Below are 26,447 nucleotides of genomic sequence, written 5' to 3'. Positions count from 1 at the left end.
AAAATAACTAAAAGTTTAATAACTGTTTTTTTACAATACATCCCATAATAGATGTTTTGAGCCATTGAGTTTTATCACAAAGCATTTAAAAAATATATCATCCTTACGCAGAGATATCTCGATTTTATAAATTAAAGATGGTGAAAGAGATGACAGAAAAAAACTTATTTATTTTTATAATATAAATACCAATAAAGTAAAAACTTATTACTTTATTGGGAAATAAATTGCCGGAGTAGGAATATTCTAGTTGAAATGAAAACATCAAAATTACAAAATTATTATTTACAAAATTTCAAGTCCCAAACATGGAAATCATTTATAAAAAATCCGCAATTTTTCAAATACTAAAGGGTGACAGTTATTTGAATTTAAAAAAAGTTTATCTTCGAGATCCTTAAATGATTTTTCAACTCCAAAATGCAATACTAAGTAATTTCAACAAAACTTCAAATATTTGGGAATGAAATATTTCAATAAACTTCCTAAAGAAATTTAAAAAATAGAAGATATAAAAATTCTTAAGAAAAAACTTAATGCACATTACATATAAATCTTGAAAATGTATAAAAAAGACTATTATACAATTAATTATTTATAACATTAAACCATGAGTGTAAGTCCCTCTCCAAGCACAAGAGCTCAGTCTCTTTTTTGGAGAGGCACAGCGAATCTGAAACTAAAAGTTTTCCATATGTATAAATGTTTAGTAATTTTAAATGTTTTATGCTATACTTAAAAATGTAACTACATTGAATAAATTAAAAAAAATAAAAAATAAAAATGATAAACTGCCATATACATATACACATCACACAATAAGTTCGTATAAAAATTACAGAAATTCTTTTTTAATTACTCATTCATACGCATCAGTAAGACCATATAAGATTAGCTTTTATTGATTTCTCCTTTCTCAAGGTAATCCATGAATAAAATACTAGATTGTTCCGAATGAAGGCACAGCTGAGATAAGCATTATCGATACAATGAAAGGGTGGTGAGATAATTTGGGCATGTGACTCAAACGAGTGAAGAAAAATACATTTATGAGGCAAATGTAGTTAATAATAAAGACAGAAAAAAAGCGAAAAAATTGGCTCGAAAGTATTTGAAATACTTGAAAGTATTCAGGTCAGAAGTCGGAATGACTATAAATAAAATTATGGATAAAGTTAAGAAAGGCGTGTTGATTGGACATGTCGCTCACTCCTTTCAAGAACGTTGTTAATCAAAAATCGTCAATTTTCAGTTGTGCATGTTTTCGGAATGCCCAGAAAATGTACTATATCCCAGCAAAAGAGACATATTTTTAACTTAATATTTACCCGCTACAGAGCAGAAAATGTTCTTTTTGCATTTAGAAGAAAAGGTATGGTTTAATAATTTTTTTTAAATGCACTAAATATTTTTCAAATAGAGAAAAAACCTTCAGGTTTTACCTCAAAAGAACTGTTGCACAGTAAAAAGTTCAATAAGTGGCTTGATATTTATTTTTTATACATTGTGTTAAATTTTTAAACTTTAAAAACATTCTCCTGCAGAATCAAGTTTTTTGATTTATGACGTTCTTGAAAGGAGTGAAATGAGTGATTAAGGAGAAGTAAAACAAGTTTATGGGTCGAATGTAGTTGGTAATAGAAGCAGAGAAGGACTGAAAAAAAACTGGATTTAACAAGTATTTTAGTTTTATTTATGGCCAGGAGTCGGAATAATCGGCGGGTATGTATCAGGAGATTCATGAACGCGGAAGACCAGAAACCAAACTTTATTTAAAATACCTAAAATACACACCAAGTCTTCCAGAAATTCATTTTTAAATCGAGCCTGCGATATGTGCAATGTAATGCTTAATGAAATAGACATCAGTAATGTTTCTTTTAATACGTTTAAGAGAAATATTATTGATGTCTGTTTGACCAGTTGAAAAAGAAAGTTTCTATTATTTGATAAAAACATGTAATGTAAGTTTATTATATAGTTATACTTTTATATACATGACAGTTTATTTTTATTTTTAGATAACTTAAGTGAAAACCTCTAATTGGAATGTTATTTTTTTAATTTTACTATGTTGTGTTATTTTTGTTACATATTCTGTTGGTTTTCCAAAAAAAAAAACAAATGATAAAATAATAAAACCCTTATCCGCACCCCAATGCTGCATAGGGTACTGCGTCATATAAACGCAGTGTTATCTTGATCGTTTACACATGAAGGAAAGGTGATCAGCCCTCCGCTTCAGGTACCAGTCCAGGGTAATATTGAATAAATATGACAGTGAAAAAATCACTAATATTTATTTTACCCTCCTTGGGCATCGAACCCGGGACCTCCAGAGCGGTAGCCGAGCGTGCTGACCATTAGACTACGGAGGCGGGCAAAATGTATAAATATATAAATAAAAATAAATAAAAAGAGAGAAAGATTCTTTGCAAAGACAGATATGTGGAACGTTCTATTTTCTCTGCTAGATGGTTAATTAGTTAATAAATTTTGATGAACTTCATATTAATAATCGTAATTTTTATAAAAATAAACTTCCGGCATTTTTTTTCTGGGACGCGTCTCAAAGGTTCACCATCCCTGTATAATAAGATATCCAGCAACTCGAAGTCAAGCAACTGAACATTTTAATTAAGTTTGAAGCAGAGTCCAAACTCTATTGATTGAACCGTGTAAATATATAGGTAAACAACAGGCCCAGAATACTAACGAATATATATATATATATATATATATATATATATATATATATATATATATATATATATATATATATATATATATATATATATATATATATATATATATATATATATATATATATATATATATATATATATATATATATATATATATATATATATATATATATATATATATATATATATATATATATATATATATATATATATATATATATATATATATATATATATATATATATATATATATATATATATATATATATATATATATATATATATATATATATATATATATATATATATATATATATATATATATATATATATATATATATATATATATATATATATATATATATATATATATATATATATATATATATATATATATATATATATATATATATATATATATATATATATATATATATATATATATATATATATATATATATATATATATATATATATATATATATATATATATATATATATATATATATATATATATATATATATATATATATATATATATATATATATATATATATATATATATATATATATATATATATATATATATATATATATATATATATATATATATATATTTCTGATGAACTGTTTCACCGAGATTGACCGACGCTTACAATGATAATCAAATAGCCCATCGCGTCGGTTCTCAAAACGTGCTTCACGAAGCCCCGGGGCTTTGCAAGGCCTCGAGATGAATCTTTAATAATGCTAAGGTTGAGATCTGCAAACATAACAATTAATCTTTTACGATTAGGTAAATAAAACAAATACATGATGAAAGAGAGTAATAAATAATAAAACCCTTATCTGCAACCCAATGGTGCATAGGGCACTGCTTCATATAAACGCACTGTTATCTTGATCGTTTACATATGAAGGAAAGGTGATCAGCACTCCGCTTCAGTTATCAGTCCAGGGTATTATTATATTAATATTAGAGTGAAAAAATCACTTATATTTATTTGACCCCCCCTGGGAATGGAACCCGGGACCTCCAGAACGGTAGCCGAGCGGTCTGACCATTATACTACGGAGGCGGACAAAGTAAGGTGAGGATCTATAAAACCTGCGTAAGACCGATCCTGACATACGGCACGGAAACAAGAGCCGACACCGCGAGAACAAAAAGCCTTCTTAGGACATCCGAAATGAAAAATCTACGACCCATTGCAGGCTTAACACTTCGCGACAGAGTAAGAAACTCAGATATAAGAAAAATCTGCGATGTTGAAGATGTTGTGCGATGGGGAAGAGAAAGAAGACGTTTCTGGAGAGATCATGTGAGAAGAGCGAGTTCGGATCGAGTGGTGAGGGTGGCAGCGGACAGCAGCATAGGCGGGATCAGACCCTCAAGAAGACCACCTAAACGATTGAAAGATAGCTGGTACCTATATATATATATATATATATATATATATATATATAATACCTAAAATACACACCAAGTCTTCCAGAAATTCATTTTTAAATCGAGCCTGCGATATGTGCAATGTAATGGTAATGCTTAATGAAATAGACATCAGTAATGTTTCTTTTAATACGTTTAAGAGAAATATTATTGATGTCTGTTTGACCAGTTGAAAAAGAAAGTTTCTATTATTTGATAAAAACATGTAATGTAAGTTTATTATATAGTTATACTTTTATATACATGACAGTTTATTTTTATTTTTAGATAACTTAAGTGAAAACCTCTAATTGGAATGTTATTTTTTTAATTTTACTATGTTGTGTTATTTTTGTTACATATTCTGTTGGTTTTCCAAAAAAAAAAACAAATGATAAAATAATAAAACCCTTATCCGCACCCCAATGCTGCATAGGGCACTGTGTCATATAAACGCAGTGTTATCTTGATCGTTTACACATGAAGGAAGGGTGATCAGCCCTCCGCTTCAGGTACCAGTCCATGGTAATATTGAATAAATATTACAGTGAAAAATCACTTATATTTATTTTACCCCCCTTGGGAATCGAACCCGGGACCTCCAGAACGGTAGCCGAGCGTGCTGACCATTACACTATGGAGGCGGACAAAATGGTATTTTACCGAGTCCAAACAGCATCGTGGAGCATATTACACCGATATTTAAGCTAAAATCCCATTCAAACTATGGTGCTGGAACTTATCCTTGTCTAGAACTTCCATCTCGATGCTATGTTGCCTCAGGTCTGGGCACTGCTCACTGCCTGTGCACCTCTATAAGATACGAGCGTTACATCACTATTTTGCGAATGTGGACAAGATATAAGGGATGCAAACCATACGTTCTTTCAGTGTTCGCTCACAACAGAGAACCCTTCTTTCACACGAGAAATGCCAGAAAATAACATTTTCATTTTTGAACAATTATTTTGATACACTCAAAATGTTGTCACTATAAATAATTTATCATAACTTAATTATAATGTCGACCAGTTTTGAAGCTAACCACTTCTTTTTCAAGACTGAAGTAATAAATATATTATTAGATTAAAACCAATATATATTTTTTTTAGCTTTTCCACTTTATTTTTATTTGAGCAGCGACCGGGTTTCGTCGTTACCGACATCATCAGACTGGTGATGTCGTAACTGATGATGTCATAACTGGTGACCCAGTCTGATGATGTCGGTAACGACGAAACCCGGTCGCTGGTCATATAAAAATAAAGTGGAAAAGCTAAAAATATTGGTTTTAATCTAATAATATATTAAAATGCAATTCCATCACGAAGTGTCAGTGGATAATATAAATCTATTATGTAGTAATCAATTTTGAAAAATAAGCGGTTAGCTTCGAAACCGGTAAACATATATTAACAATAAATTATCTATAGTGATTTTAAAACAAAGTTATATTTTAATATATACAGGTTATTGTTTCATTCTTCTGGGTGCTTGATTTAACTGGCAACGTCGGCGTCGGCGTCGTTCGTTTTGACATGTGAGTTAGCGTATTTATAGCTGCCCGCCCAAAGTGGTACTTGCACAGACGGGGGATAGCTGAAAGCAGGTCATGCGGGTTTAAAAACGGACCACGGACTCATTCAATCTCATTTTGTTACCGAATACAGATAAAACTGAAGCTTAGCGAATCATTACGATGCTTTTATTTGATTGCACCGCATCTCTGTGCCCGAGGGAAAACTATCACTGGTCCATTTTGATCTAAGAACGGTGTCACATTAGATTGGATATTTCTCGATATCAAAAGAGACAAGATACAGCCATGTTAGGACTTTCAATCCCCGTTATATACATGAAAACCACACTACAATTAATGTAACTAATTTTGGTAAATAATATTATATTTTTTAAAGGAATAAACCTTAAAGCCTCTATTTTTAGAGGCTTTTCTACATATCGGATAGTGAGGATAGGAAACTCCTTGATTTATATTTTTTTCTTTATTTTAAATTCTTTTGCATTACATGACATAAATTCGAATACAAAAAAATATGAGAAAAATATAAATATAAATACAAAAAAAGATCCCACAAAGGCATGGCCTGTGTGTGGGTATACAGTATAATTTAGTCATAGTAAAGGGTATAAGGGTATAGGTATTATAAGTAGAACTATAAATAATAATGTTAATAGAAAATACAAAAAATACTTGACTATTTGAAAAAAAAAATTTAAAATAAAATTAAAAACTTAAAAACATAAAAAAGATGAAAAAGTAAAAAGTTAACAAGCATGTACTACAAGAAAATATCGATCAATCTTATGACTCAGTTCATATAAGTTCACAACAGCCAACTATGTAGGAATAAAGAAAGCTTCTATATGGCAGAGACCCTTTTATTCATACGCAAAATTCGAAGATTATTTTCATACAGATTTATATTATCCACTGACACTTCGTGATGGAATTGCATTTTTAATTTATTATTAGATTAAAACCAATATTTTTAGCTTTTCCACTTTTTTTTTTTTTTTTTTTTTTTAAAAAGTGGAAAAGCTAAAAATATTGGTTTTAATCTAATAATAAATTATTTTCATACACTGGGAAACGCCCGAAAACATGATTTATTTTTTTACGTAGCTTATAATTCAGTCAGTTAGTTTTATTTATGACATTTAGAGTGTGTTCACAAATCACTTGTTCACAAATCTATATTTTCTCAACCTATGAGTTATTTCTATATTTTGAGATCTTAACAAAAAAGAAAAACTGTAAGGAAGTCTGCGTACTGACAAGGTTTAAAACCTGTCATAGGCTGGTTTCGTGATCACTTTATCTTTTTTTGGAACCCCTTAGTTATATGATCAATCGCAGGTCATATGATGTCACGAAAAAATTTCTAGGAGTTTCAAAATTTTGAGTAGTGTAGTTGTCAATCATGGGTGGAATTGTGAACGCTGCATATGTGTAAAGGGACATCACACCAGCATATGATAGAAAATACGCCTAAGTCATACGCCCTGTAAATACCATATACTCATTATTCAGATTTTTTTAAAATCTAAAATTACTCATTAGTGCAGAAAACCCTGATTTATGAACAAGTATTTAGACACACTCAAAATGTTGTAAATTAAATAACATAATCAAATAAAACAATAAGCTTTAAGTGTAAGTCCCTCTCCAAGCACAAGAGCTCAGTCTCTTTTTTGGAGAGACAGCAAAACTAAAAGTATAAGTTTGCCATATCGCTCACTCCTTTCCAGAACGTCATATATCAAAAATCGTCATTTTTCAGTTGTGCATGTTTTTGGAATGTCCAAAAAATGTACTATATCCCAGCAAAAGTGGCATATTTTTTACTTAATATTTACCCGCTACAGGGCTGAAAGTGTTGTTTCTGCATTTTGAAGAAAAGGTATTGTTTAATTATTTTTTTAATGCACTTAATATTTTCAAATGGTGAAAAAACCTTCAGGTTTTACCTAAAAAAATCTGTTGCACAGTAAAAAGTTCAGTAAGTGGCTTGATATTTATTTTTAATAAATTGTATTATATTTTTAAACTTCAAAAACGTTCTCCTGAAAATCAAGTTTTTTTTATCTATGACGTTGTTGAAAGGAGTGAGCGATATGTATAAATTTGTACAAATTGTATTCAAAAATGCAATTTTATTAAATAAATAAAAAAAAATAAAATTATAAGCTAAATATATTTTTTTTTAATCACGTTTTCAGGCGCACTGAAAACGTTGTGAATATCATTGATCGTTTAATTTACAGCGTTCGTTCAGAAGTCAGATCCGGCAAGTTGTGAGAGCGCCCACCTGTTGCTATAGGAACGCGCCCACCGGACGTACTCGTGATACTAAATATAATACTTATAAAGGCAGTCAAAGCACAGGCTGTGTTCTTTGTGTGAACTTTGTGAGCTTCCCGCCACTGAAACGGATTCAGCAAACCGCGGAACAAGTCGTAATAAGAGTTCGGAAACTTGAGCGACGAAAAATAATAATATATTTTGTATATATAATATTTTTTTCGTTAACAACAGCAACATACAAAATTACAAAACTGTTTTTCAAATAATTAATTAACTGCTTATAAACTACTGAACAAAATATTAAGGCTGAAAAAAATTAACCCACAAAAAAATCTAAAAGATATCCATCCATATACATATCCCTCACTCCTTTCAAGAACGTCATAAATAAAATAAAAACTTGAATTTTCCGGAAAACGTTTTTAAAGTTTAAAAATATAGCACGATTTATTAAAAATTTATATCATGCCATGTATTTATATATCTTAATATAAATATATGTGTTTATATATATATATATATATATATATATATATATATATATATATATATATATATATATATATATATATATATATATATATATATATATATATATATATATATATATATATATATATATATATATTATATATATATATATATATATATATATATATATATATATATATATATATATATATATATATATATATATATATATATATATATATATATATATATATATATATATATATATATATATATATATATATATATATATATATATATATTTATATATATATATATTTATATATATATATATATATATATATATATATATATATATATATATATATATATATATATATATATATATATATATATATATATATATATATATATATATATATATATATATATATATATATATATATATATATATATATATATATATATATATATATATATATATATATATATATATATATATATATATATATATATATATATATATATTGACATCTCATCAAAGATGGAGCAGATGAGATGATGAGATGTCAAAAAAAATAATATGAAAATAACTCCTGTAATTGGAGATAATACAGATTTCGTGAACAAATATTTGGACACACTCAAAATGTTGTAAATATCTAGCCACTTATAGAACTTTTTACTGTGCAATAGATCTTTTTAGTTAAAATCTGAATATTTTTTTTCCATTTGAAAAATATTTAGTTTATTTGAAAAAATAATTAAACAATACCTTTCCTTCGAAATGCAAAAACAACGCTTTCTGCCCTGTAGCGGGTAAATATTATGTTAAAAATATGTCTCTTTTGCTGGGATATAGTACATTTTCTGAGCATTCCAAAAACATACAAAACTGAAAATTAACGATTTTTGATTTATGACGTTCTTGAAAGGAGTGAGCGATATGTAAAACAAAACATTAAAAGAATATGCATTAAACAAGCCAATTATAGTTAACCACAGAAAAATAAAGTATCATTTTTGACATATCATCAAAGATGAAGAAGAATATGGATGTCTGGGCATTTACGGGGTTGGCGACCGTCATAGGCTTGTTTAAGTGATTATTTTACACGCGTGTAGTATTCACCAAATTCTACCCATTATTGACAACCACACTACTCCTATTCTAGAATATGGAATTTTTTAACAGACCTCGAATTTTATAAAGTACCTACTTAAAAATAATATTGGTTTTAAAATCAATTTGCGGCGAAAAACCGCAAACAAAGTACTTTGTGCATTAAAACTTATTCAATTGGCTACAATCAAATTAATTTGATATTCTGCGGTTATGAGGTCTATGGGAAGCCCTCCATAAAGCAGAGAATCTAAAGCCCTCTAAACTCTATTATAAATTATCCATGGATTACGAATATTCATTTAAAATAATGCAATGAGGGTTGAATATTGTGGTATTTTCACCCTTGTTTGATTTTAGAAACATCAACCTTGGTATACCACACTGATTCATAATAATGAAATTTCTTTGACTTCAAATAATGCTCCAAAATAATTTTGCTTTACAACAGTTTACTATTTTCAAATAAATAAAATAAATCGTTTCAATAATTCTGCTAAAAATAAGGTTACCTAATTTCAAATAAATCTACAAATAATATTGCTTATAAACAATTAAGTACTTTCAAATAAATGAAATAAATCGTAGCAATAACTCTGCTAAAAATAATGTTATCTAATTTCAAATAAATCTAAAAATAATATTGCTTATAAACAATTTAGTACTTTCAAATAAATGAAATAAATCGTAGCAATAACTCTGCTAAAAATAAAGTTATCTAATTTCAAATAAATCTAAAAATAATATTGCTTATAAACAATTTAGTACTTTCAAATAAATGAAATAAATCGTAGCAATAACTCTGCTAAAAGTAAAGTTATCTAATTTCAAATAAATCTAAAAATAATATTGCTTATAAACAATTTAGTACTTTCAAATAAATTAAATAAATCGTTGCAATAATTCTGCTAAAAATAAAATAAAATGTTTTCAATAATTCCAATAATTCTGCTAATAAAAACACTTATTTCAACCTTGTTTGATTTTAGAAATATCGCTCACTTCTTTCAAGAACGTCATAAATAAAAAATCGACAATTTTGAGTTGTGCATGTTTTCGGGATGCCCAAAAAGTACTATATCCCAAAAAGAGGCATATTTTCAACTTAATATTAACCCGCTACAGGCAGAAAGTGTTGTTTTTGCATTTTGAAGAAAAAGGTATTGTTTAATTATTTTTTTAAATATACTTAATATTTTTCGAATGGAGAAAAAAAATTCAGGTTTTACCTAAAAAGATCTGTTGCACAGTTAAAAGTTCAATAAGTGGCTTGATATTTATTTTTAAAACATTGTGTTATATTTTTAAACTTTAAAAACGTTCTCCTGAAAAATCAAGTTTTTTGATTTATGACGTTCTTGAAAGGAGTGAGCGATATCTGCTTTAGTACGCCACCCTAATTCACAATCATAACAAAAATATGTAACTTTTTTGGGCACGTCCAAATCGTTATTCATAAATTTGGGTTTCTCAACGTAGGAGAAACTTTTATAATATGACATCTTGACATAGACGAAGAAAAATAAAATAATCTGGTAATGTTTTAAGCTTGATAAAAATTTTAAATTACATTTTCAGGTGCTTCCCAGTATGTTAAATAATCCGGTAAGGATCTTGCGTACCTACATCTTAAAAAAACGGTTTCTGTTGGATAAAGCTTTCTCAAACTAACCAGTTGGCTACAGTGAACTCAAAATTAACGCGCCATGTGATTTATGTTACATGCAAGAATTTCCTTACAAAAAATTAAAAAGTGGGGTTGTCAATCATGGGTAGAATGGTGCATGCTATACGTTTGCTAAATGATCTCTTAACCAACCTATGACAGGTCATACGCCCTGTAAATACTTTTATTTCCGTATTCTTCTTCATCTGTGTAGAGATGTCAAAATTATAATAAAAAATAATTTTTATAAAGCATTCTTATAATTCTGCTAATAAAAAATCTTTAGTGATTAGTCAGTTAGTGATTGTCCTGACGAAGAGACGGGTACGTCTCGAAACCGGTAGACATAAAAATCTCGGTGAGTGGTTATATACTAATTTTATTAACATTTTTGTTAACAAAAAATAACTAAAAAAAAATGACTAACTACAAAGTAAATGCTTTAAATTTTAACAATATTGAGAATATAAAAAAACTTCATTTTTTAAATTAATACGGCAGTCGCGTTATGGTAAAATCTATCCATATTTAATTTAAGTTTTTCTAAGTAAATACCACTTTTTTAGAATCTACTGTGACACGTGTTTCGATGCATTCCGCATCATACGGTATTCAAAAATGATGTAGTAAACTAACTAACTAACCTTCACGCCGCTTCCCCGCAGGGGTAGGCAGAGAGAATAGAGCGCCACACCACTCTGTCCTTGCAAACATTCTTCGCCTCTTCCACGTTCATGCATCTCCTCATACATACCCGCCGATTGTTACGACTCCTTACCTGACCACTTTCAAGTATTTGGCATACCTGATCGTGCCATGTTTTTCTCGGTTTAAAAATGTTTTTTTTTTGTTTAAAAATGATGTGCAATGCATCAAAATACGCGTTACAATAGATTTTAAGAAATAGTGGTATTTGCTAAGAAAAAAAATTATTTCAAATAATTCTAAGTATGAAAAACTAGCATTCTACAACTATTGCGTAAAAACATAAAACATACTTCATCTTTATTAAGACGTCAATAATATATCTCGATATATAGCCCTGAAAGGATTGAATCCAGAATTCATGTAATCAATAAAAATATTGACACCAAACATTTTTCGTTACATAACCACTCGTACATCACACTTGATAAATTAACGCTAGAAACGCTTTAGCAAATTGTTCTCGGATCAGCAGCCTCCATCAAGCTGTGCGGTGGATGCCATTTCCGGCGCCGCCGCCATCTTGTTTCCTCTTCCCTTCAGGACGCACTTCCGCTATTACAATCTGAAATATTTGCTTGCTGGGGGGCGTAATCACAACTGTTACAATCAATGGGCCATCCAGGGTGGGAGGGATGGAAAATGATTTTTTTTAACGTTATATGGAATTAAAAATACAACAAAAAAACTATTCTCTAACCCAGTGTTTCGCAAACTTTTGTTATTCAAGGTACATTTACCAAATCAAGAAATTTTGGAGTTACACTACAGAAAAAAAAGTTTATTTACTATTGATTTAGTATTAAAATTAATTTAATGCAAAAACATATATCGCTCACTCCTTTCGACAACGTCATATATCAAAAAAACTTAATTTTTCAGGAGATCGTTTTTAAAGTACAAAAATATAATGAAATGTTCTTAAAATCAAGCCATTTATTTAATTTTTCACTATGCAACAGATCTTTTAAGGTAAAACCTGAAGGTTTTTTCTCCATTTGAAAAATATTTAATATATTTAAAAAAATTATTTAACAATACCTTTCTTCAAAATGCTAAAACAACACTTGCTACCCTTTGTTGGTAAATATTAAGTTTAAAATATGCCGCTTTTGCTGAGATGTTATTAAAGATAGATTATGTTGCAAAATGTGAGCCTGCTGAACTGAGCACAGGTGATCAAAATTTTGAGCAATTGTTGATAAGGCTGTGTTATCCTTACAAAACTAGACTTTTTCCGCGGCACACCAAGTAATCATCACGGTACACCAGTGTGCCGTGGCACACGCGGCGGAATAATGCTTTAACCATTAAAAGCACCCAATGATGCAAAGGATACTGGACTAACTAACTTATCATCACGCCGCTTAGGCAGAGAAAATAGAGAGCTTTGCCAACCTGTATTTGCAAACAATCTTCACCATTTCCACATTCATGCATCTCCTCTTATTATTCTATCTCTTCAAACCCTTATCTGCATCCCAATGGTGCAAAGGCACTGCATCATATAAACGCAGTATTATCTTGATCATTAATTAACACATGAAAGAAAGGTGATCAATCCTCCTCTCAAGGTACCAGTCCAGGGTAATATTCAATAAATGTTGGAGTGAAAAGATCACTAATTATTCCAACTTCTGACCTGAAAACTTTCAAGTTTATTTTGCATATAAAAAGCATCGTTAAATTTGTGATATGGTAATATAACACTCTCCTTATCATTCATCATTTACTTTGTAATACTACTTAAAAACACTACTTTACGATAATCATTCCATCAATTGTAGACTACACTTAACCTGATGATGGAACGGTTTTAAGAAACCTGTAGTCATGAAGTACTATTTAAGTAATTTTCCACAAAGTGAATGATGAAAAGAGCGTTACTATAAAGCACTAAATACTTCACATGTTTTTTGACATCTCATCAAAGATGAAGACGAATATGGAAGTCTGAGCATTTACGGGGCTGACGACCGTCATGGGCTGGTTTAATTAATCTCTTTACACACGTGTAACATTCACCAATTCTATCCATTATTGACAACCACGATTCTCAAATTCATGGTTCTACATATACATATGAACCAATTTTGAAAAATTATTCTTGAAACACTAGAACTGCACTAGAGACATCTATTGATGAGATGAAAAGAAGCTTTTTATTAAAAAAATAAATAATTATTTAGTGAATTGCCAGACTTCCATATTGTTCTTCATCTTTGATAAGATCTCAAAAAATAATATGAAAATAACTCTTGTAATTGGAGATAATCCAGATTTTGTGAACAAGTGTTTGGACACACTCAAAATGTTGTACTGAATACTTGGTCACGCTAAAGTAAAATTTTCTTAGATTTTCCTCTGATTAAATTTCCAACTAGGTTCATATAGATAAATAAATGTTATTAAACTCAAATCAGTCAAAATCAATCAGAGAACGGAAAACCAAAGTATTGTCATTCATAACTCGATAATTTACAAAACGGACGAGGAAGGGATGATTTGCATCCCGAGTGCAATGAATCGACCGGAAGCTAACTTCCTCCTCTACGGATATGGCATACGCCACACTCGGCATAGAGGAATTACTTGCTTACTTCAGGATATTAAAATAATTAGGGTTACTCTGGTTTAAACGTTAAATAATTTGCGAATTATCTTTTTTCATTTTATTGGAATACCAATAGAATATTTAACGAAAATAACATAATATAAATAAAAATAATAAAACCCTTATCCGCACCCCAATGATGCATAGGGCACTGTGTCATAAAAATTCAGTGCTATCTTGATCGTTTACACATGAAGGAAAGGTGATCAGGCCTGCGCTTCAGGTACCAGTCCATGGTAGTATTGAATAAATATTGCAGTGAATAAATCACTTATATTAACTATATTATATTATTTATTATCACTTATACTTATATTAATAAAATAAAATAAAATAAATAAGATTCCAATTAGAGGTTTCACTTTAAAAAACTAACTAACTATCACGCCGCTTCGCCACAGGGCTAGGCAGAGAGAATAGAACGCCATGCCACTGTCTTTGCAAACATTCTTCGCCTCTTCCACGTTCATGCATCTCCTCATACATACCCGACGATTGTTACGTCTCCTTACCTGACCATTTTCAAGTATTTGGCATACCTGATCGTGCCATGTTGTTCTCGGTCTTTTCTGCTCCTTTTTCCAATTACATTCGCCTCATTTGTTTTACCGTTCTTTCCTCACTTTTTTTGTAACTACCGGTTTTGGAAAGTCATTTCATCGTCAGGTTATTAAAATAAAATTAAAATTAATACGATTATACATTTCGCTCACTCCTTTCAAGAACGTCATAAATAAAAAAAACTTGATTTTTCAGGAGAACGTTTTTAAAGTTTAAAAATATAACACAATGTATTAAAAATAAATATTAAGCCCTTATTGAACTTTTTACTGTGCAACAGATCTTCAAAGGTAAAACCTGAAGGTTTTTTCTCCGTTTGAAAAATATTTAGTATCTTTAAAAAATTATTAAACAATACCTTTTTTTTCAACATGCAAAAATAACACTTTCTGCCCTGTAGCGGGTAAATATTAAGATGAAATATGCCGCTTTTGCTGGGATATAATACATTTTCTGTGCATTCCGACAACATGCACAACTGAATATTGACGATTTTTGATTTATGACGTTCTTGAAAGGAGTGAGCGATTTTTATAAAAATAAAATTTTGAAAGAGAAATAGAAGATAAATGAATCACAACGGATAATATTTTTTAAAGTGGACTCGAAGTTAAACTTAGTTGGTTATTTGTGATGGGTAAGTCTTTATCGATTGCTTTAAATATTTTTTTTAATTTTTCTCGATTCTCTAAACAAAGACTTCTTTTATTTACATGTAAAATTTCTATACATTTGATTAATTAAAATTATGGTCTTCAGATGTATGGTGATTAGCAAACTGCGAAAAATTATTATTATTATCTTACATACGTTTCATAAATATCTCTGCTAAATAAAAATAAATAATAAAAAGTTATTCAATTAAACTCAAGATGCTCCCGAGAACTCAGACATGAACGAAGGTGACAATTGAAAGATAAATACAGCCTAAATTTGAGTACATTTTAAGATTGTCCAAATACTAAATGTTTAAAAAATTGAAGTAGTGTGGTTGTCAATCATGAGTAGAATTGGTCAATGTCACATATCGCTCACTCCTTTCAAGAACGTCATAAATCAAAAATCGACAATTTTCAGTTGTGCATGTTTCCGGAATGCCCAGAGAATGTACTATATCCTAGCAAAAAAGGCATATTTAAAACTTAATATTTACCCCCTACAGGGCAGAAAAGTTATCTTTGCGTTTTGAAGAAAAGGTATTGTTTAATTAATTTTTTAAATATACTAAATATTTTTCAAATGGAGAAAAAACCTTCAGGTTTTACCTAAAAAAATCTGTTGCACAGTAAGTAGTTCAGAAAGTAGCTTGATATTTATTTTTATACATTGTATTATATTTTAAAACTTTAAAAACGTTCTCCTGAGAAATGAAGTTTTTTGATTTATGACGTTCATGAAAGGAGTGAGCGATATGTTTAAACTGATTACTTAACTAGCCTATGACAGGTCGTTAGCCCTGTAAATACCCACAATTTTATATCCTTATTCATCTATGTCGACATGTTGCAATGTAAAAATAGCTCTTAGTTTAGAAATACAGATTTATAAAAATAATTTTGTAAATAAAATATTATAAGTAGCCATAACAGGATGACATTATAATTCATTAAAATTAAATGAATTTTATTATAAGTTATATTTAAAGCACTAACTTTGTGACTTTCCATTTTACAATTAAAATTTAATGACGGTCGTAAGCCCTGTAAATGCCCAGGCTTCCATATTCTTTTTAATCTATTTTAAGATATCAAAAAAAAATATGTAAAGAAATTTGAGTAGTGTGGTTGTCAATTATGAATTAAATGGTCAATGTTATTCGCGGATAATGTAATCTTTTAAACCAGCATATATATGAGGTCGTAATACCTGTAAATTCTTCTTTATCTATGTTAAGATATAAATATATTTTTTAAAGTTTTTAATTTAATCATGTACGTAATTACAAAAAAAAAACAAATAACAATAATGTGTCCTCACTGAGTTTCCCGTGTCGAAGGCACATTTTACAATACTTATTTGTAAAATTATAATGAAAAAAAAAAGTTTTTTCAATCATATACGTCGTGGCCGAATGATATCTGTATTGGTGTCGGGTTGTGGTCCCGTGGTTAGTGTCGCAGACTCTTAAGTCAGAGTTTCTCGGTGTGAGCCCACTCTTCCACAATTTGATACCTATTTCTAATAATGATCCGCTTAGGCTCACAGAAATAGTATGAAATTGAAATATTCGTGTGAATAATAAAAACACAAATATTTCTCTTTTTATTACAAAAAATTTAAAATATGATCTATTTCAGATCTATCCACATACGAAAAAATACACGTATTTTAAGGATAAGATAAGACGGAATACAAAATAGTTTACCATAATAGTATTCATTGGTTTACGAGTAAACGAAAGAAAATTTGAACTCCATACACATTCCAGCGTATAATTTCCCATGCATAATTCCATCGATTCACTTCTTATTCGAATCCCATACAGCATTTTCCAAAGGATTACGTCTTTTCAAATTGAAGGGCGAGACTAAAATTGAATACAAATTGGTACGCGATCTTATTGAATATACCATTTTCAGCGCTCCAAAGCACAATATCTGAAGACTGAAAAACTGAATTCGCTGAAAATGACTGAAAATGCTTGATATAAGAAAAGGTCGCTGTAGCAAGGCGTTTCAAAATCTTGACACATTACTTTTTTTGAAGGAAAATTTATGGTTAAGAAGTTCTTTTGTTAGGAAAATTTCTCGCTTTTATAAATAACTTCTTGGGCAATTAATAACCCCTGTTTCATAAATAAATGCAAATAAATGTGTCCTCTGCACGGGAAAACTCGGTGAAGGAATATTACTATACATTTTTGACATCTCAACTTACATGGAAAAGAATATGGATGTCTGGGAATTCACAGGGCTTATGACCTGTCATAGGCTGGTTAATTGATCACTCTACGAACGATCAACATTCACTATTGTGTTGTCAAACCACTCAAATTTTTGGAACTCCTACATATTAAATATCATTTATCTCATGACGCTGTACGAGTATATATGCGCTTAAAAGAGCCATCTGTATTTAAGTAATCAAGTTTTTATTTACCAGAAATCTCTTTTGGATATGTGCAATATCTGAACCCTGGATTATTTTTACAAACTAAAAAATGCCTAAAAACCTTATTTTAAATTTTTCATTTATTTTTATTTTTTTTAGTTCCAAAGTGACGAAAAATCAAATTTTGGTCCTGTGGTTGCTATTGCGAACTCTAAATCAAAGTTTCCGAGTTTTCGAGTTTCGAACCCACCATACAAAAATATTTTTATTTACGTAACGTGTCGTTTAAGCATAAAAATAAGAAAATTATGTATTTGCATACGTAATAAAAACACAAACATATCGTAGTCGTACAGGAGAGAGTGACCAACTTACAACAAGTAAAATGTTCAGAGGCCCATTTAAGTCACTTTACTTGGCAAAAAAGTAAACATCAATGCAGTTAGTCATTTTTGACAAGTCAATATATTATACATCCAAGTTTAAAATCCATTGGGATTTTTTTCAAGACAATAATAAGCTAGTAAATGCTTTGGGATTTTTCTGGACAATATGAAGTAAGATATCAAATAGTCAATAATCAAGTGTGTGTAAAAAAATGCACTTGGTCACTTTCTTCTATCATAAAATAACAAACCAAATTATGGTTTCCACCTCTAGTTGACGTTTTATTTGTGGTTCTAGTACTAATATTAATTCCATTCATAAATTGAACACGTTTGACTGGCTTTATTTTTTATATCGCTCACTCCTTTCAAGAACGTCATAAATCAAAAACATGATTTCTCAGGAGAAGTTTTTAAAGTTTAAAAATATAACACAATGTTTTAAAAATAAATATCAAGCCACTTATTGAGCTTTTTACTACGCAACAGATATTTTTAGGTAAGACCTGAAGGTTTTTTCTCCATTTGAAAAATATATATTTTTTTAAAATTAAACAATACCTTGTATTCAAAATGCAAAAACAACATTTTCTGCCTTATAGCGGGTAAATATTAAGTTAAAAATATGCCTTGGATATAGTACATTTTCTGGGCATTCCGAAAACATGCACAACTGAAAATTGTCAATTTTTATTTATGACTTTCTTGAAAGGAGTGAGCGATATGTTATATTCCTGCCATAAATCCAGTAAAATTACTATAACATAAAATCTTATACACATCAATAAATTAAAATTTACCTCTGTTTATACATAAAAACGTTTAAAAGAGTTTTTCAAAAAAGTTTTAAGCATCGATGTATTTATTGTTTTTAAGAATTTTTATATTTGAAATTTTATTGCAATGTTTAACTGAATTTCTGTGCCTAACCTCAAATTTAGAGGCTTTTCTGGTGTGGTTTTCCATTAAACGTAATGAAATTCCACGTGTCGTATTGGGAAATTCAGGCTACAGAAATTCACGCTCACTTGGTCTCTGTGTATATTGGAATTAATTCAATTGAACCTCTATTGGCCCGCTGAAATGGCAACTCGTAAATTTATTTTATAATCGCAGTTCGATAATGATATGAAAATCTCAAATCAATTAATTAGTTAAATCATTGAACCAACATCAATACCAAAAAAACTTGGCACGACCAGGTATGTCAAATACTTGAAAGCGGTCAGGTTAATAATAATAATAATAAAACCCTTATCCGCACCCGAATGGTGCATAGGGCACTGTGTCATATATATGCAGTGTTATCTTGATCGTTTTACACATGAAGGAAAGGTGATCAGCCCTCCGCTTCAGGTACCAGTCCATGGTAATATTTAATAAATATTACAGTGAAAAAATCACTTATATTTATTTTACCCTCCTTGGGAATTGAACCCGGGACCTCCAGAACGGTAGCCGAGCGTGCTGACCATTACACTACGGAGGCGGACAAAAAGTCGTAATATTCGGCGAGTATGTATGAGTAGATGTATTAACGTGGAAGAGGCGAAGAATGTTTCCACAGAGTAGTGTGGCGTTCTATTCTCTCTGCGAAGAAGTGACGTGATATTTAAGTTTGTTAGTGTATATAAAAAAGTTTTATAAAAAATAATCGAGCTCTTCCAGACCTGAAACTTTTGGACCTTACTACGTAAAACCTTTTATAGCATTGAATTTCTTTTCTATACTTATATCTAGCAATGTCAAAAGCCAGTATATATTTTGTGTCATTTTATTTACGGGTATGTTTGAGAGTCATTGAAAAATGAGGGCGCATTGTCTTCCTCCTGTCTATTCCCCTTGAGAAAAGTGAAAACGCTGAGAAAAGGGTGAAATCACTCCAAAATCACACACTTGAAGAAAAAATGCAAAGAAAAGAAAACTGGTCTGGTTTGGTGTATTAAGAATTGGAGAGCTACGGTTATATTTTTCTGAAATTGGATTAAACTAACGATGTCAGCATTTAATCATATAAAATCGAACATTAAATATGAACATATATCGCTGACTCCTTTCAACAACGTCATTTATCAAAAATCGTTAATTTTTCAGTTGTGCATGTTTTTGGAATGCCCTGAAAATGTACTATATCCCAGCAAAAGCGGCATATTTTTAACTCAATATTTACCCGCTACAGGGCAGAAAGTATTTTTTTTTTTGCATTTTGAAGAAAAGGTTTTGTTAAAGTCTTTTTTTAAATAAACTAAATATTTTTCAAATGGATAAAAACATTCAAGTTTTACTTAAAAAAATCTGTTGCACAGTAAAAAGTTCTATAAGTGGCTTGATATTTATTTTTAATACATTTCATTATATTCTCAAACTTAATTCTCTCTCTTATCCTTAAACAAAAACGATCTCCTGAAAAATCAAGTTTTTTGATACATGACTTTGTTGAAAAGAGTGAGCGATATGTGGAAATATCATATAAAGAGTTTTGCCTTTGAGATGTTTGGATTCGTTAAACCATATGACCTTCGAAATGGGTTAATACGCTGTTACTTTTCTGTTTTTTTTGTTCATTCCCTCTAATGCTAATAAAGTATTAAATGAAGGTTTTCTTTTTTAGTATTTGTACATGTTTGCAACTTTTTTTACATTTCAACCTAATATTACTGTACTTGAGTAGCAATACAGATACAATATTGTATACTTTATTAAAATTTAATAATTTCAAACAAAATTACTTAATATGTGATAATTTTATGCAACAATAAATGTTTTTTCGTTGTTTTTAAATATTTTCCTACATTTTTCTTCGAAATCTTGTTCGGATGTTCCACTGTGTTATTTGTTATAACAGAGATATAATCGAGTTAGCCAACTGTGATATACTAGTTTGATGACGGTTTATTTAAATGACATTCAGACTTATATTTGTTATAACAGTTAGAGTTAACTATCTGCGATATACTAGTTTGAAGAAGGTTTTCTCGAATGATATTCAGACTATTTATTGATTTGGCGTTTAATTTGTAGAACTCCATTTTAATTTATGTATTAATTTTAAATCAAACACAGGTTTTTCGAGTCTACTTAGTTGTATTTTATTAACAAAAACACATAAAAAATTATATTGTGACAATTGTTTCGCCTTGTTAGGGCAGTCACAATATAATTTTTTATGTGTTTTTGTTAATAAAATACAACTTAGTAGACTCAAAAAATCTGTGTTTGATTTAAAATTAATACATAGATATTCAGACTTGTATTTCTTATAACAGTCAGAGTTGGCCACCTGTGGTATACTAGTTTGATGACGGATTTCTCAAATGACATTAAGACTCGTATTTGTAACAGTCTTTGAATAACCTAACGTCCATTTGACTCTGAAATCTAGCTACGGAGAACCAACTGTGATGTACTAGTTTGATGACGGTTTTCTCGAATGACGTTCTGATTTGTATTTGTAATAATAGTCGGAGTTAACCAACTGTGATATACTAATTTGATGACGGTTTCTCGAAGGACGTTCAGACTTGTATTTGTTATAACAGTCGTAGGTAGCCAACTGTGATATACTTGTTTAATGACGGCTTTCTAAAATGACATTCAGACTTGTATTTGTTATAACAGTCGGAGTCAGCGAACTGTGATATGCTAGTGTGATATACATAATTTCATCCAAAATATGAGGTATTTTTTGCCTACGAAGATTACGAGTAATATATTTTTGTTCAAAATATGTTGTTTAATTCATCAAATAACACAAAAATAAAATAAAACAACAGCCCTTTAATATTTGTCTATCTCTTTATATGTGTTCGTCCTGTTTATGAAAATGTGATGTCGTTTTATTTTGTACTAACCTGTTTTTTGTGTTTTTCAGACCGGGTTAAATTCAAGGCAGAGAGTAAGTTACAGTAATACAAGCAAATAGTTTGCTTAGCGTAGTATAGATGGCATCTTATAACTAGTTTAGTAAATGGTAGAAAACTTTGCTTAAAATAATTTAGTCGAACTTGCAACCTTTAAAAGTACTTACGTGTGAATTAAAATAGTATTTATTATGTATTTAATAATCTAATCTATGTTTTTCGCTTTCTAGAAATAAGGTAAGATTGCAAAAATAATTTTATGCTTTTTGAATATAGAGCTTTTATTATATGTATTTTAATAAACGTATATTTTGTTTTCGATTTTGAAATATTTGTACAAGTATAATGGAGTATTGAAACAATTCCTCGCGGGGTTGGTATTGATGTCGCAACAGAAAAAAGAAGTGATTGAGTACGGGATATATATTTACAGGGCGTATTTAAGCTCACGTATTTAAATAAAGGTTAACAAACAACAGATAGGTGGCAGCCCTGAAAATAAAATGAAAAAAATCTAATTCAATAAACGTATATTTGAGTTTATTAATCTAAACACAGCTAGTTTTGAGAACTACAGATGTTCTCAAATGTATTTTGTTAATGATATCATTTGTAGTTTTCGAAACTAGTCGTGTTTAATAAAATAAAACTCATTAAGTGGTTTATTACATGTGTTTATTTTTTTTTAAATGAACAAAACAACATTATCTATTCACGTTGCTCTCAAATGTAAATCCCTCAAAATTTACTTTGGGAATAAAATTTTAGTAACGCGAATTTAATTTAATACTCTCAAATATATTTAAAATCCTGACTCGGCTTACGAATAAAGTTGGATTGGAAAAAACTGTATAATACAGAACAGTGATTATCTTGAAGGAGTTTTCCATACTCGCATCGTCTTTTCCATATTATCCTTAATCGCTCACGTAGATTCAAGAAAAAATATTACGATTCATTTTTTTTATTTATTTACTAGTTTTTTTCAGTCATGCGTTGCTGTGGCTCTGTCAGAGTAAATAGAAATAAAAAAATACGCATTTCTGATTAGTTTATTTTCACAATACTTGTAAAGCAGTTAAAATGTATGAAACTATGTACAATGGAACAGAAAACATTTAAAATGGTAAAAAAAGTGTCAGATGGTGTTTGGCTTAAATAACACATAGAATCGCGTGTTACTATTACGTTAAACAGATGGCGCTGCCATAAAAGTAGCAAAAGCTGTTAATAAAAAATGCACGTTTATGAATGTGCTTTTTTTTAAACGGCTGTTTCGACCGCGATGGCAGCGCCATTTGTTCAACGTTACAGTAACGCATTCAATCTTAACATTAAGACAGACAGGGCGCTTCTTGATATTTTTTTTTAATATTTTCGTTGCTTCGTTGTTTCATTGATTATTGCTAAGCAAATTTTGTGAAATTTAATATTTTCGAAATGTGTGCTTTCTATTTTATTTATTTTATGTTAAACTATTACAAATTTATATGTATATATATATATATATATATATATATATATATATATATATATATATATATATATATATATATATATATATATATATATATATATATATATATACATATATTTATTCATATATAAATAAACAAATTTCCAACAAACTACCATTTATTTTTTTATTCACATATATATTTTTTCACATAGATGTTCATATACATATTTTCTTAATTTCACTAAAATGAAAACTTATTGTAAGTATGAGCCATGAATACCGCCCAATTACATTATTATCCTCATATATTTTATTATTTCCCAGAAATTTCTTAATCTTCTCCCTTAACACTTAAATTTAAAAAAAATATCCATCACTTTTTACTTGAATTTCCATATGTGTTTTACATAAAAATATATTCTATCATTAAAATCTCTCATTTTTAATATTTGCATAACTACTGGCCATAGGGGTGTATGTACATGTACAATGTACATACACTGTACACGTTCCGGAGCATGTAAATACATTTTAATGTACAATAGACGTTGAAGCAATTTATTCGTACACCCAAACATGTCTACCATTCAAAGGTATTTTACTTTAGAACAGAAATCCCTCCACTTACGAAACCTTGGCTTACGAAAACTCGGTAAAAATCACGTTACACTAACATGTTAGGGCTTAAAAAAAAACAATAAACCAGTGCAAAAATTCATTCTTATTTATTGATTTGGCGTTTTATTTGTAGAACTCCATTTTAATTAACGTATTAATTTTTAAATCAAACACAGATTTTTGGAGTCAACTAAGTTGTATTTTTTTAACAAAAAACATAAAAAAATAATATTGTGACAATGTTTCGCCTAGGTATGGCATTTTCAAACAAATGTCATGCATTCGTTTAAAAATGCCATAACTAGGCGAAACAATTGACTCAATATAAAATTTTTATGTGTGTTTGTTAATAAAATACAACTTAGTAAACTCAAAAAATCTGTGTTTGATTTAAAAATTAATACACAAAGTAAAAATTAAGGTTTTCAATTGATAAAATGCAGTTAATTTTGTGGCTTGTTTACATGACGTGATTCGTGCATTTTTTTCACTATAATATTTATTCAATATTACCCTGGAATGGTACCTGAAGGGGAGGGCTATTCACCTTTCCTTCACAAGTTAGCGATCAAGATAACACTGCGTTTGTATGATGTACATCATATAAAAGTCAATCAACCATGTCATCAACAATTTAGAAAATTTATAAAAATATAAAAATTCAAATACTGATAAAACACTAAATAATAATATGCTTTTATAAAATTCTTCACCATTGTTGTCTTTGTTCCCATTAAACAATGTCTCACACCATAACCCTGCCACCTCTCGTTATTACCGCTACCAATACTGTAACTAAGCTATGCTCATAGCTCCAAAACTGTTCAATTTATTCCACAAATACTATTTGTTAGATGTTAATTACCTAAGCTTGTGTAGATTTAAAATTTTGCTTAGATTTTTCATTGAAGAGACAGATTTAAGCTCCTTTTACTTAAAGTACATGCTTGCTAACTTTTTACTTTTACTTTTTCATATTTTCATGTTTTTAAGTTTTTTATTTTACTTAAAAAAATATATAATATTTTTTGTTTTCTGATAGCCAAGTGTTTTTTTGTATTATATTCTAGTTCTACTTATACCTATACCCTTATACCCTTTACTATGACCTAAATTATATTGTATACCCACACACAGGCCATGCTTTTGTGGGATCTTTTTTTCTATTTATATTTATATTTTATTCATTTTTTTTTTCATTTGAATTTATGTCATGTAAAGGAAAAGAATTTAAAATAAAGAAAAAAATAGAATACAAAATAGCTGAATGATTTTAGCTCGTTATTTTTTGTGATCACCTATCCATGAAAACGCCTGTATTTTTTTAAACTAGTCGTGTGAAATAAAACCCAATTAATTGCCTAATATAAGAATTTAATTTTTAATAATTAACATGCTTTTCCACAAAATTAATGCCGAATCAAAACAAAAAATTGATTTTTTATAGAGGTGTACAAATAAAAAAAATCCCGCAATAAATTCATGGTGAAACCCGCCGTGTGGCATGTTGCGCCATCTTGTTAAAACCACAGCTCTGTCACATCAATGTCATTCAACTGAGGTACAAAGAAGTCAGTTATCGTAGTTCTGTAGCGCTCTCCATTGAAGGTAACATTTTGGTCGGCATCGTTTAAAAAAATATGGGCCAATGATTCCACCTGCAAAAATATGGCCAAATGACATTTTATGTATTTAAAGGCGTTTTAATAAAGGTTTCTGGGTTTTCTACACTCTAAATTATGAAATTCTACTTATTAACATAGCCATTTAACCAAAAATGTGCCTCATCGGTGAACAAAATTTTGAAATTTCGCGTTGAAAAAAAGGATCAAGCTGAATGTTGTTTTCGGCCCATTCACCGATTTTATGACGCGCATAATGGACATTCAGTCTATTCATGCTAAAATGGCGAAACGTACTGACAACAAATCAACTGTCAACTGTCAAATTGACAGTCTGTAAAAACTATGTTT

The 26,447-nt window shown here is 29.3% G+C and overlaps 1 protein-coding gene across 1 annotated transcript in view; it reads left to right on the top strand.

The window, feature by feature from the left end:
- The window catches only part of LOC148300412 (receptor-type tyrosine-protein phosphatase T-like), a gene marked incomplete at its 3' end in the record, with an annotated part of 214,519 nt that overhangs the window by 13,856 nt on the left and 174,216 nt on the right, over positions 1-26,447 (top strand). Inside the window, exon 2 of the mRNA XM_088274836.1 lies at positions 22,409-22,432. Within this exon, the coding sequence (XP_088130962.1) occupies positions 22,409-22,432 (24 nt within the window). The remainder of the gene's footprint in view (positions 1-22,408; positions 22,433-26,447) is intronic.

Source organism: Brachycentrus maculatus, unplaced genomic scaffold, assembly GCF_059751285.1.
Source record: "Brachycentrus maculatus isolate JH-2025_06_01 unplaced genomic scaffold, ASM5975128v1 h1tg000721l, whole genome shotgun sequence".
NCBI lineage: Eukaryota > Metazoa > Arthropoda > Insecta > Trichoptera > Brachycentridae > Brachycentrus > Brachycentrus maculatus.
Note: the sequence above shows the minus strand (reverse complement) of the source record. Positions and strands in the feature narration are given on the sequence as shown.